Here is a 13,773-nt window from a genome sequence, read left to right as displayed (position 1 = left end):
TGATCCGTGTGGCCAACATAAGGCTCGGTACACACCTATGCAGTTTGCTTTTGATCTGTTTCTGCCGTGCTTTTTGCTGTGCGTTTTGATTTTTGCGCACGTGATTTTGCTGTGATTTGCGTTTTTGCATTTTTTTGCCCAATTTGTTGTTGGGCTGATTAAAAAACACAAATTGCTGCAAAAACGCATTACATGCTTTTCTGCAGCTTCTCCATTGAAGTATACTGAACCAAAAAAGCACCGTTTTGCGTTAAAGTTCCTGCCCCTTTCCAAATACGCAGCAGCTGAAAAAAGCATAGATGTGAATGTGTCTCATAGGAAACCATGTAAATGAACTGTAGTGCGTTTCTGCAAAAAGCACCAAAAAAAACAGATGTGAACCAGGTCTAAGATGTTTAGTTACATTATGTGGTTAAAAAAAACTAAAATTAGCCCTTCATAGTACAAACGAAAAAAGAAAAAAAAAAAAAAAAAAACGAGATAACTACTGTAAGGGGTTCTTTTTTTTCTGTAGAACAGTGAAAGTAATATTTACAGTAGCGATTATCTTTTTTTTGTACTATAAAGGGCTCATTTTAGTTTTTTTAACCCCATTATGTTACAGGCTGATTAATCGATTATGAAAACAGTAATCAATTAATTTCATAATCAATTAGTTGTTGATTAATCGATTAGCTGTTGATTAATCGATTAGTTGTTTCAGCCCTAAACAAAAGTAGAAATGTTACTTACATTTACACTGTATTTACACAGCAACTCTCAGGCTTCATTTGCAAGTTGAGAATTGCAACTGGGAGGGAAGACACAGCAGAGGGACAGAACTACACACATCCTGTGTACTTGGAGGACATCTTTTTGGACTTGTGTAGCACATCCAGTGTCCTCCCCTAGGTAGCCAATCGGTGTATATTTATAAAGCAGTGCCTTTGACCAAACATTCCCTACAGATGTATTACTGCAAGTGTTTTACATTGATTGATAGATTTACCTGCTGTGAATATTTGGGGAATGTCATAATTACCACTTCATAAATATACCACTGACTTATGCAGAGAGAGAGAGGCTGAGGTGGTTAGGATGTGCAGAGTGTAAATTACCTTCTTGTTTTGTCTTCTTTATGTTGCGCGAGAGAAAAGATGGCGGAGCCCAGTACAGGGACAAACTGGAATAGAGCTTTTATCCACGGATTATACATGGTTTATAAACTGGATAATTCACATTTTGCAACAGTTCCTCTAACCACATTGACTGGCTCCCAATCATTAGTTGGCCTAAACAATATTTTGCAGCCTCATTTATATATGGTTACCTTGAATTGTTTGGGGCTTAGTGGCATTATCGAAATCGCAAATCTTTGCCCACTCATCACGTACAGCTTCAGGAGTCATTGGGCGATTCTTCTGTCTGATAATGGCGCCGACAGTTCTTTCCCATCGCACTAATTACAACAAGGGAATAGAAAATATTGATCAGCCTCCTCAAGGTGATGTAAAAGAGTATGAAGACATGCAGAATAAACTTACTTCTAAAGGATGTTTAAAGTGTTTAAAACGAACTGCATCTTGTTTGCCATCAGCTTTATAAAAGGTCTCGCCATTTTTCCTATGCTACAAAGCTCTGTGGCTCAGGAGGGAAGAGACCTTTCAGTCCAAAACGTATAAAAGCACACAACGTTTTCATTCTCTTTGTGAAAGCACAAAAACCTGTCTCCAAAAAGCAAAATTACATTTCATTCTATAAAGCTGGCCCTGCGGACACCAGGAGAATGGAAGGGAAATGCTGTGGAGTATAACAATGACAGGGTGCATCCATTGCAGGCTGGAGCTGTGATACTGGAAACGTATAGTCCTCATAGGAGATAATGAACAGGTTGAAAACACACTGAACAGCAACAAGTTAATGTAACAGCATCGAAGATTTACGAGTGATTCTCTCCTCAAGACATTTTTATATGTAGTATAAAGGTAAATAGTGCTGCAATTCAATGCTTTTTAAGGTTGCCATTGTGTTAAGTCCCAACACTTAATATTAGTTTAGTCTGCTCATGATATCATGCTAAGGCCAGTGTTGCTGTTGATGGGTACATTGCATAAAGAAAGAAAATGTATTACAGTTTATGTCAGAAACAAAAATGGAAAATCCAAAGCTAGGCAACCATGTTGAGCCTTGGTTCACAAATATGCAATGTGGAAAATGCACTGAAACCGCACAGCACTCATGCAATCTGTTGCGGGTGTCAACTTTAACTTAACACAAGTGAACAAAACGTGACCGGAAACATTTTTAGAGTAACAGTTCTTAAGGTGGAACTAAATTGTTAAAAAATTGAGAGCTGGCAGATTTTTTATAGCAAAGGAGACACACCAGCTTGTTCGCAGTCTCCTTTAGAATGTACACTAAGCTGTGTATGCACAGCTTGCGGTACATTCTCGGCATTGGTGCACTGGTACATCAACCTGTGCTGGCCAAAAACCATCAGATCATTGAATTGGAAAGTATTGCAGTGTTTAGTTCTGCTTCAGATGCATACACCTCGTGGCGCTTGTGTACTGTATACCTTTAAATTAAAGTGGAATTAACTCTATGCAATCACTTACACCATACTAGTCATTGAATAAAATGTGTAAAAGACTTCATTAGAGGCACTCTTACAATTCCCCTTCCCTCCTGCAAGCCAAAGCAAGGCTGGGAGGATAGGAAGAGCTGAAACACATTCCTGTTGGAGCTCTAATGAAAGAGGATGCTTGTGCATCCTCATTCATGAGAAAACAACACACTGGGTAGGGTGGGGAGGACGGCACATGGGCAGGGGCGCATGGAGCTGTGCTGTGATGCTTACAGAGACAGTGAGAACGGTTCCAGGAAGTGCCTGTAAGCAGCCACATTTGGCTGGCACACGGTTTTCGGTAAAGCGCAGGAGGATTGCTGATTGTCTAGATTAGACTATGGTTTCTAATCAGAAAATCAGCAATTGCAACAATGCATAATAATAAAGGTTTAAGTTTTTATACATAGTAACCAAGGGAAGACTAATTTTTAGCAACAATTTCACTTTAATCTCTATGTAGCTCCCTGCATTTTAAACTTAAAATGGTAGTAACCTTTAAAAAAAAAAAAAACAGGATCCTGTTCCTTTAAAGCATGAATAACAGCACAGTGCTTGTGCTGTTTAATTTAGCCCTTTGTATCATCTAAAAGACCTGGCTGATCCTGCTTGGTGCTGCCCTCCCCTTTGTAAACTGACCATGTTCATTATGGCTTCTGAGCCCTGACACTGTCTGTGGTCAGTTTACATGCCTCCGTCATCCGCTGTCTCACCTCTGTCCTCTCCCATTCCCCCCTCCCCCCCACTGCCTGTCAGCTAGTGTCAGTGCCCGCCCCTCCCGCTGCTAAAATAACTGTGTACTTAATAGATTCCCCTCTGTTCGATTATGTTATGTGCCCCAGTGTATGTTCTACATAAAAATGTAGCTGTATACCTTATTTCAGAGCGCCGCTCTCACTGCCTGCCATTCTCCTCCTGGCTGACGTCAGCGGGGGATTCTCAGCCGCTCCCACTGTACTTCTCAGATCAGGAGAAAAGAGTGACAGGTGGTTACACGAGCACTGAGCGACACTCTGGAATAAGGTATACAGCTACATATTGTTTATGTATAACATACACTGGGGCACATAACATCATTGAACAGACGGAATCTTTAAAGTACACAAAGTGGCTTTACAACCACTTTAATCTGTACGCCAGATCTGGACTCAGGTCTAGATTAAGGCCTCATTCACCCTTGCACTATCAAAGATAGGTTTATATGCATTTACAGAACATTTGCAAATGCATATAAACACATGCAATATAATGCACATTGTGCATTTACCTGTATTTAGGGGAGGTCAAGTTTAGATTTGTTTAGGAGGAAATAGAATTCTGTGTGTGCAGGATCCAATTAGACACTATAAATGTGACTAAATACATGTAAACCTGTAAGTGTTTTATAGACTTCTTCTGTGTTTAGAAAAGCTAAATGCCCATGAGCCCTAAAGAACAAGTTCTTGATTTTAAAAAATCCCTTACCTCCTCCGACAACTACACCTTTCTGTTTTGCCTGCCGACCGGCCAATAGAAACCTAGTGCAAACCTATCTGCAACTGAGCAGGCTGTAGACCTAAGGGAAGAAGGGGGGTGCATGGTTAGATATTTATTGTATTAAATCAGATAGGGAGGGGGCTGGGTCTATTTTTTTCTCTTCTTGAATTTGTCACTTAGGCCGTGTCCTCTTGTCCATCGTTGACAAATTCCAGAGGTTCTACTGCCCACTGAAGTTTAGCATTTTTACAGTTTAATGACAGGAGGTTGCACTAAGCACCAGACAAGGGTAGGGCTTAATATAGATTTAGGCAAAAGTTTAGATCACATGTACAGCCAAGGCTTAGGTTTAAAGAGGCTCCACAGGGATTGATTTTCAGATAAATAAAAGTACTTGCAGGTTCAAAGAAATGCCTAAAGAGCATCCCTGTTGATTTAGTTTGTTGGGTAAGGCTCATTTTAGGAGACAAATGTTCCAATGTATTCTACACTGTATAAAAGTAAACTACCCTATGAAGCCATTTACCCAGGAGTTTACATCACTTCTGAATACAGTGTAATGGTAGCAGTCCAATATATACTTGCATATTAAGAAATAAACTGAGCACTATAAACATTATATACAGGGCCATCCATAAGGGGGTACCACCAGCCTTCTGTGTGGGGCCCAGGGCAGCTGACAAGTGTGGGGAATCAGATCCTGGACAGGGATGGTGACTGGTGCGGCAAAGGGAAATTACTGGAACTGATCCCCCTGCAGCAGCTGAAAGCCCGGCTATGTTTACTATGCTTCAAACTGAATGAACAGGGAGCCTTTCTATAGAGTGACCCCTGTTCATTCACCTGCAGTGCAGCCAAGGATGCAGAGAAAAGATTGGGGATTCTTGTGTCTCACTCAGGGGAGTTTTTAGACCCCTGATAATTCACCAAAGCCTGCCCAACAGTGTTGTGAAAAATAAATTGTAAAATGTGATTTAAAAAATGTGTTTGTGCGGCTCCAGATGCCTGTTACTCTGAGGACAAAGAGGCTGTATGAGCACAGCCGCAGGTCTTAATTTGACAGGTGTGCAGATGCAGGCGAGTGACCCCAAATGCACAGTCTGTGTTCAAGTTAGGACCCGCGGCTGTGTTCATACAGCTGCTGAATCTCCATAACATAGGATGCCTTCACACAAAAGAAAAACTGATTCACAATGTAGAGACCACAGCGCCCACGTGAATGAGCCCCAAGACCTCATTCACACGGAGTTTTATTTATTAGCTCAGTACAATTTTATCTTTTAGATTTAGCAGGAATTTTGTAAGTTATATTGTATTAATGTCCACTAATAATAATTTTAGTGTATTTTTGGCGACAGTATTGGTTTGATAGGGGGATTTTCAGGAAGGCTGTTTCTAACAGTAGCCTTGATTATATATTAAAATTTGTCTCATAAAATAAAGTATTGATAAACAAAATGGACAAAAGGGAGCTTATGCCTTCTGTTTTACTACCCCAGCTGGGATTTGCAGAACAAGGAAGACCCAACCATGGAAGGAAGAAAAAAGAAAAAAAAAATTCTGGAATAAAATTTTAAAGTTAAACTACAGCATTTGAACACAAATAGGATATTTTTATACCCTTATGGTGCTCTTGACAGAAAAAAAACATTGGAGTCAGGCAGTGACTAGCATTTCACCTGCTACTAGCAGGTTAAAAGATGAAGTCATCATAACAGCCAAATGTATCGGTCTTTACCTAATAAAAAAGCTTTGTGAATTAGTTGTTAAAAATCACAGTAAAAATCCCATAGCCATTAACACTTTAAGACTTCTTCCCTTTCTGATGAATAAAGCAATATTATCAAAAAATACTATTATTCAACAAACCATTTTTTGGATAAGCGATATCAAAGTTTGATGAGTCATAACTATAGGAAAAGGAAGTTACACTTCACAAAATTAAAAGAATAAAAAGACGCTGAACCTCCCAGAGGCACATTTGAGAATTTGCAGATTAAAAGAGAAGTGTATTTTTTTTTCATGTATTTAATTATGTTCAGTACTAAAAAATGTTTCATTTAGTTTTAAATCGGGTAAATATGAAACACCGCAAACTAATTAATCATATTCACATCATCAGTAAACAAGTGGAGTCTTTTTGTGCTTAAACACAGTTCTGATGTATGAACATCAGATTCCTAGCAGAAAATTCCTGCGTAAAAATGTAGCATGGGCAGTATAATAAAGTGTATTCTTGCATTTTCAAAAGGTACACATGTGTAAAAATTCTTCTAGCTTTTCTTGGATTCTGTCATATGCATATTTATGCACGTACAAAGCTGTCTACCCACACAAATTGTTGTGGGGCCTAAAGCAGCTGCCTCATACTTGCCAATTATCCCAGTTTAAATTCCCTTGTCCCATAAAGTTTTAGTCCTGTGCTGTGTCCCGATATCTCAGTGTGAAGTCCTGTTACTAATGCTGCCCAACTCTGCCCTATTGCCATGTACAGATGACTCATCTGCAGTCCCTGTGTTTACATTTAAATAGCCTGCATTTATATATAAAAATAGCGCCTGAAGTAATATGTAAATAGCCGCGGTCGGCAGCATTGATATGTAAATAGAGTTGGCATTCATATGTATATCATGCTCCCCTGAGGTCATATCCACCATCACCTCTGCTAAATGCTGTCCACTGGGAGGTAAAGGGGCATGCTTGAAAGTCCTGCCTACAACTGTGGTCATTAAGCCTTACATCAGCCTGTTCTGCAAAGTAAAGAAAATTGGAGGTGGAACCCTTTTTCAAAATAACATGGTGCCACAGAACCGGGAATTTCGGTGCATGTGAATAAGCACATCTCAGTAGATATGTGAGGGTGTCATTAACAAGTAATGGCACTGTTGTGTATCTGCTAAAGGGCAGCATGTTTCTGTGGTGTCAGAAAAGCGATTTTTCCAACACACACAAATGTGAACACAGTCTAAATGTCTCAGCTACATTGGTGGTCAGTGTAAATCTTCTCATTACATTGGGACTTGGTGCACAATCCTTTCATTCACATTAGAGGCCAGTATAAATCCCTCCTTACATTGGTGGTTACCGTGAATGCTCCCATTAAATTAGTAATCAGTGTAAATCCCCATTACATTAGTGGTCAATGTAATTTCCCATTACATAAGTGGTCAGTGTAATTCCCCATTACATAAGTGGTCAGTGTAGAAACTTCAATTTATATTGGTAAATCGGTAAAAAAAAAAAAAAAAAAAAAAAAAAAAAAAAAAAACACTTGCATTTGAGGTCGAATCCTCCCTTACATTGGTTGTCCATGTAGAAGCCCTTTTAAAATTGGTGGCGAGTGTAAATCCCCCCTTACATTGGTGGCTAGTGTAGAAATCCCCCTTTATTGGCAGTTGATGGAAAATCCCCTATTACATTGGTGATCTGTGTACATTTCCTTTTACATTGGTGGTAAGTGCAAAATTGCCCTTACACTGGTGGTCAGTGTAAATCCCCCTAACATTGGTGGTCAGTGTAGAAGTGTCACATTACATTGGTGGTGAGTACAAATCTCCTCGACAATGGTTGTCAGTGTAAATTCACCCTTACATGGAGGTCATTGTATATTTCCCCTTTACACTGATAGTTGGTGTAAATGCTCCTATTACATTGGTGTCAGTGTAGAAATCCCTCTTGATATTGGTGGGGAGTGTAAAATCCTCTGCTACATGGTAGTCAGTGCAAATTCCCCCTCACATTGGTGGTCAGTGTAAATCCCCCCCCCCCCCACTTCGGTGGTAATTGTTGGTTGTCAGTGTAGAATCCCCCACTATATACTTGCCAACGATTCCCAGCTTTGCTCTACATGATTCAGAATTTGTCAAAGTGTACTGTCTCCTAACTAATCCCATCATCCCACCACTGCCACTAATCCAATCAACCCCTCCCCCCTTCCAGTATTGCCACTGATCCCAGGAGTCCTAGGATCCCTAGGATGCAAAAAGAGGGTTAGGTGGAACTTTGAATGAGGTGCGTGTGTTGAACCAAACAAATCCACATACATGTAAACATTTGTATAAATTATTAATAAACCAAATAATGGCATAAATAGAACCGTATAACATGCATATAAAGTATCAATAGACATATTGTAAATTGTAGCCAACATGACACAGAGAATGAGTGTTGTACATCATGATCCCCCAGATAGGGTAAACATTAACATTCTATCAGGATTAGTACAACGGTAAAACCATCTAAAATCGTTGATATGAAATGGATGCATCAAAATGGGCTCGACGTGTTTCATGGACTTCTATCCACTCATCAGGAGCAAGTGCATCTATGTTATAAAACCTGATATTGAGACCGTGCGTTACCACATGTCGGGGGTCAGCCAGATAGGTATGTCTAGCATGGGAGCTGAGAAAAGGACCCAAGCGGAAACCAGGAGCACACATGCAATCCCCAATGAAATGTGTTGTGTGAAAAACTCTTTATGATGGTTGATGGGATTTCTATATTGTATGAAATAAAGTGGCTGGTATGTAACCATACTAGTGTAAGTCGATAAAACAAAAATAGAATAAACCCATAACCACAGTATGGAGATAATGTGGAACATTTAACCGAGGTGAAAAGGAAGAAAAAATAAAGTGTCCCTATTGTAATATAATAAGGAATGAGAATAGATGACAAATTTCCTGAAAGCAGGACATGGGAGTGAAGACTGGAGTGACAGTTGTGCAGAAGCTTGTTCCAGGAAAAAAAAAAAAAAAAGAGGGAAAACAATGTGCACCAAATGCTTGCTATGCAATTACCTTAATGGGTCCTGGTGAGACAGGCACCCAACTGGAAATGCAACGGTAGACTGCCTAGGAGACAATCACTGAATGGTGACTGGAAGATGAGCCCAGTGTGGCCAAGGTCCCATCCAGCGTCACGCTGGCATGACACTAAAGGAGAGACAGCCCGGCGACCACCGGATTGACTCCCCATGTGCCAGCCCAGCTGAAATGACAAGCGCTCATGAAAGGACACCGACAGGACATCACATGCACACCACCAATGCATGGCGGAAGTGCCACGCCCAATCCCCCGCCTCCATGAAGCATGGGGAGGAGGGGAGAGGGAGGGCACCCATCGCAGCTCCCGGGCAAACAAACACCGGCCAACCTGCCGGCTGCAGGTTGGCTACAATTTACAATATGTATATTAATACCTTATATGCTCATATGCATGTTATATGGTTCTAGTTATGCCTTTACAGTATTTGGTTTATTAATAAATATACAAATGTTTACATGTATGTGGATTTGTTTGGTTCCACCACACGCACCTGATTCAAAGTCCCACCCTCCCCTCTCTTTTGCATACAAATTAGGGATGGAGGTGCAAATCTTCCCTTGCGTTTCATTCAAAGTTCCAAATATACCCCCCCCCCTAGGATTCCTAGGAGTTTTCTGTCTATTGATTGGTCCCCTCACCTCCCCAGTCCATGGTGTGCAGGCTGTGAGATGATGTGCACTAACCTCTTCCAACTAATCATTGAGCTGTAAGTATATGCAGTAACCTCTAGCAAACAATCAGCGAGCAATGATAATGTTCAGTAACCTCTAGTAACCAATTAGTGAGTGGTAAGGATGTCCAGTAACCTCTAGCAAACAATCAGTGAGCTGTATTGATGTACAATCTCTAGCAACCAAACAAGCAAAAGTCATGTGCTATAACCACTATCAAATAATCAGTGAACCATAATGTGTGCTGTAACCTCTAGCAGCCAATCAGTGAGCGGTAATGATAAACTGTAACCACTGGCAAACAATCACAATCGCTGCCTGATCTGATTCATTAAACTGATTTTGAGTCTAGCTGCTATTTATTGTATGTCTCAGAACAGGTGGAGAGCGAAATTGCATGGAGGGGGCCAAGAAAATGTTTGCCCAGGGTCCAATCAATAGTAAAGACGGCCCTGCTGCTATGTAGGGCTGAGTACAGACTAAGGAACAGTCTGAAAGCAAAAAGCTTCTACTCCACACTCTACAAAACCCTTAAAGTGGATGTAAACCCATTCATGAAATTTGACCTGGGCACATCTATCTGTAGTGTTTACTTATCTCTCTTCAAAACCCTAGCTCCTGTGGCTTTCTTCTGCTCAGTTATTCTGTTATCAGCATGATAACTTCCGACAGGTTCTCCATCAACTGAGATCAAACCAGGCTAAAATTTGTGTGGGGGTGGATGCCTATGTGGGGAGGGGTGTGCCTTTCCTCCAATCAGCTGTCTCACAGTGTATGGCAAGAATCCACACCCACAGGTGAATCAGGAAGAGAAAATTCTAAGAGGATGTGCGCTTTCTAAATAGTATATAAAGCGGAAGACTGCAGATATACATGTAAAACTTTTGCAGGGAGAGTTCTTTCATCTCGGTGTATCATCTGAGGCTGTTCAATTCACTGGGTGTATGCAAGTGTTTACATCCACTTTAATGCTCCAAAAATTAGTGTCATGGGTGCACTCTCTACTAATGTTCATTTGTAAAGCCTCATGGACACAGAACATTTTGCAAACTCTCCTAAAAGCCTTTCCTCCTGGCAGCAGCGTTTTGGCAGAAAAAACTACTGATGCTTGTAAAAGTGTGTAACGTATTAAGGTGCATTTACAGGCATCAAGCACTTGGGTGTTAATTTCATTGGCCAGAATAATTCTTTCCTGGTGCATCAGGGCAGCATACATATGGATTGTGACTCCGCCCCCACAACCTTATAGGACTGGTTAACTATAAATCAAAGGCAGACCCGGCTCACAGCATTCTCCTTTTTTTTCCTCACCTGATCAAGACTGGAGTCGCGAGGTATCTCTTACCGCTTGTCGCCCCAGCCAGGTTCAGCCTCTCCTGGGTGGAAGTCCTTCCTGTACAGCCTCTAAATGAGCTATATGGTTGGAGCCCCATTCTGGTGGTGCAGGTTTCTCAAAGAAAGCTTTAAACAAGCTTTGACGTAAGTGACAGCGTTTCCTTTTGCTTTCCATATGCTTTTTACTTCTTTTCTCTGTGTTATGTGCGTTTGCCATTTCCAAGATGGCTGCAGCAGTGCAAGTACACTCTGAGCATGAGAGGCAGGAAGTGATGCGGCCTCGGTTTCCTGGCTAGAGCTTTTCCAGGATGGTAATCTGATCATGCTCAGGCACTGATATCATCGCTCATAGCAAATGTGAGTTCTAAATGGTTTTATGGCGTTTGTGGGCAACAAATGGTGGAGCTCTCTGTTCATGCTTGCTGGATGCTTATGTGGTCATTGTTTGCAGGTATGTTTTCCCTTTTTATGGCATTCACCTGTGTTTTTCCTATCTCCTTCTCAGTGTTCCTCTAGGATCACTGTGCTCTTTATGGCATTCACCTGGGCTCTTCCTATCCCCTTTTCTATGCTTGCTCTGGGATCACTGTGTTGGGCTCAGTTTCTACTTGTGCGACTTGTCACTGCAAAGTCACATGTCAAGCCGCACCCCATGATTTCCAATGAGTACCGTTCATATCGGTGTTCATAGACCTTAAGAATACACAGGCATTGTTTCAAGTCGCATCAAATTGCAGCAAAATCTTGCGACTTTCAGGTCACAATAGTGGAGACTTAGCTTATGCTGTTTTTCATTTCAGTCTGCTGCTTTGCTCTGTTTCTATGGGAAACACTGTGCAGCCAGACCACCCATTGCTTTTAAGGTATAAGGATTAGGTAAGTAGTGAAGATTGAGAAAAAGAGAGTCAATAGCTATAGTCCTGTAAGGACTACAAGATGGAGGGAGCCTTCTGACGGTCAAGACAAAGTCACCATCTAAGAACAGACATCGAGGCAATGTTGATTAAGCTCATCATCTCACCCCTCATTATCATTGCTCCCCGTTTACAAACATCACAAGTTACCAGCCCTAATAGTCGCTGCATTTGTTGTGGAATGTCATTGCCTGCCAAGCTAGTATGTCAAATCTGCCTGTAGCAAGCACTATACAGCCCTGCAAGGACCTCAAGGTGAAGAGAGCCTGCTAAAAGCAAGAACAGTCACCATTCAAAGTGCAGACATACAGGCAACATTGATCAATGTCATCTTCTCACCTCTCATATTGTTTGCTCCTCGTTTACGAACACCACAGATTACCAGCCCTAATGGTTGCTGCATTCGTGGTGGAAAGTCATTGCTTGACAAGCTACAGTGCATAAATTGCCTAGCACTTCCAACCAGAACCAGTAGGTGGTGTCCAAATAGGAAAGCTTGTACAAGCTTTGAAGATTGCCCAATAGAGACTTTTTTTGCAAGGACAGCTAAGGACGCAATTGCCTGGGATGAAGTGGAGGAAACTCTCCACAAGGTTAGAAAGTACTAATTTCCTTCACTGAACAACTGGAAGAGTTAATTCAGGAAGAATTGAAGGGGTCAGAGAAAAATGCCCTTATAAATAGGCTGACAAAACTGTATACCCTGAAAAAGCTAGAAGTCAACCTGCTGAAGTCTTCTCTGATGATGGATGCATCATGAATGTAGCTGGCAAGACATGGCACATTCAAGAAGGCTCAAGTCCGAAAATTAGATCTAGATCTGAAGTGCTCCTTCATACTGCAGCATCTGCAGGTGCTGGCACACCAGCAATAACCAGCCCATGTGCTGAATGAGTCTTAATGGGAGTGATTTCATAATTGTCAACCAGCTGCTGTACCTGTAGGACTCTGAGAAAAGTGGCAGAGTCTGCATCCCTTTAGATGTGATTCCCTTTTGGCAGTATCTTATCAAAAATGTCATTTTTATTGCGGTGGATGCCAAAGAATCTGACTTTTATTTTGGTGCAGACTTCTGGGAAATTATGTTTAGGGGGGTGTTCTGTACACATTCTGTGTGCAGAGCCCCTCCAGATGGTCATGTTTCATTGCATTTTACAGAAAACTGCAGCTCTGAAAAAAAAAAAAAAAAAAGTGGTGTAACCCTTTAAATAAGCCCGTCTGGAAGAAGTGAAGAGACAAGGTGGTAACAGCTTTGTAAGAGCTGAAAATGGCAGCATACTCTGTGGTGGATGTGTCAGACATTAACTGATGTTTTTCAAGAGCGATGTTCCCTGCGGTCACAGCAAGGAGTGCATTATGGCTGGAGCCATGATTGGTGGATCCCGACAAAAAAAAAAAAAAAAATGGTGCAAGGCACCAGAACACAGATCCAATTTATTTGGGAGTAGACTGGATACAGCCACCTCAAGGGTGACCATAAGCAGGTCAGAGTGAATATCATCTGACAAAAAACTGAAAATTGGGAGACTCCCAAGTAGACACCAGGAGGCAAAATCCTACGGACCGGGAAAAAGATTAGTAAACGAACTGGAGAAGTACCCAATCTTCATTATTGAAGCCTTAAAGCTCTAAGACCCCATTCACACAGGGGCAACACGACCTGCAGGTCGCCTCAGCGAGGCGACCTGCACACGACTGCCTGGGCGACTTGCAAAATGACTTCTGTATAGAAGTCTATGCAAGTCGCCCCAAGTCGCCCCCGAAGTCGTACAGGAACCTTTTTCTAAGTCGGAGCGACTTGCGTCGCTCCCCTTAGAACGGTTCCATAGCACAGAACGGGAGGCGACTTGTCAGGCGACTAGGTCGCCTGACAAGTCGTCCCTGTGTGAATGGGCTCTAAGGCTCCTGTCTTAGAAGAACAGCGGAAGTCCCTTTTAAGGGT

The 13,773-nt window shown here is 41.6% G+C and overlaps 1 protein-coding gene across 1 annotated transcript in view; it reads right to left on the bottom strand.

Annotated features, from left to right (window-relative positions):
* HSD17B4 (hydroxysteroid 17-beta dehydrogenase 4) overlaps window positions 1-13,773 on the bottom strand; it is a 516,553-nt gene that overhangs the window by 326,860 nt on the left and 175,920 nt on the right. The window contains exon 11 of the mRNA XM_073624673.1: window positions 1,310-1,438. Within this exon, the coding sequence (XP_073480774.1) occupies window positions 1,310-1,438 (129 nt within the window). The remainder of the gene's footprint in view (window positions 1-1,309; window positions 1,439-13,773) is intronic.

This window comes from Aquarana catesbeiana, linkage group LG01 (genome assembly GCF_042186555.1).
Source record: "Aquarana catesbeiana isolate 2022-GZ linkage group LG01, ASM4218655v1, whole genome shotgun sequence".
Classification (NCBI taxonomy): Eukaryota; Metazoa; Chordata; class Amphibia; order Anura; family Ranidae; genus Aquarana; species Aquarana catesbeiana.
Note: the sequence above shows the minus strand (reverse complement) of the source record. Positions and strands in the feature narration are given on the sequence as shown.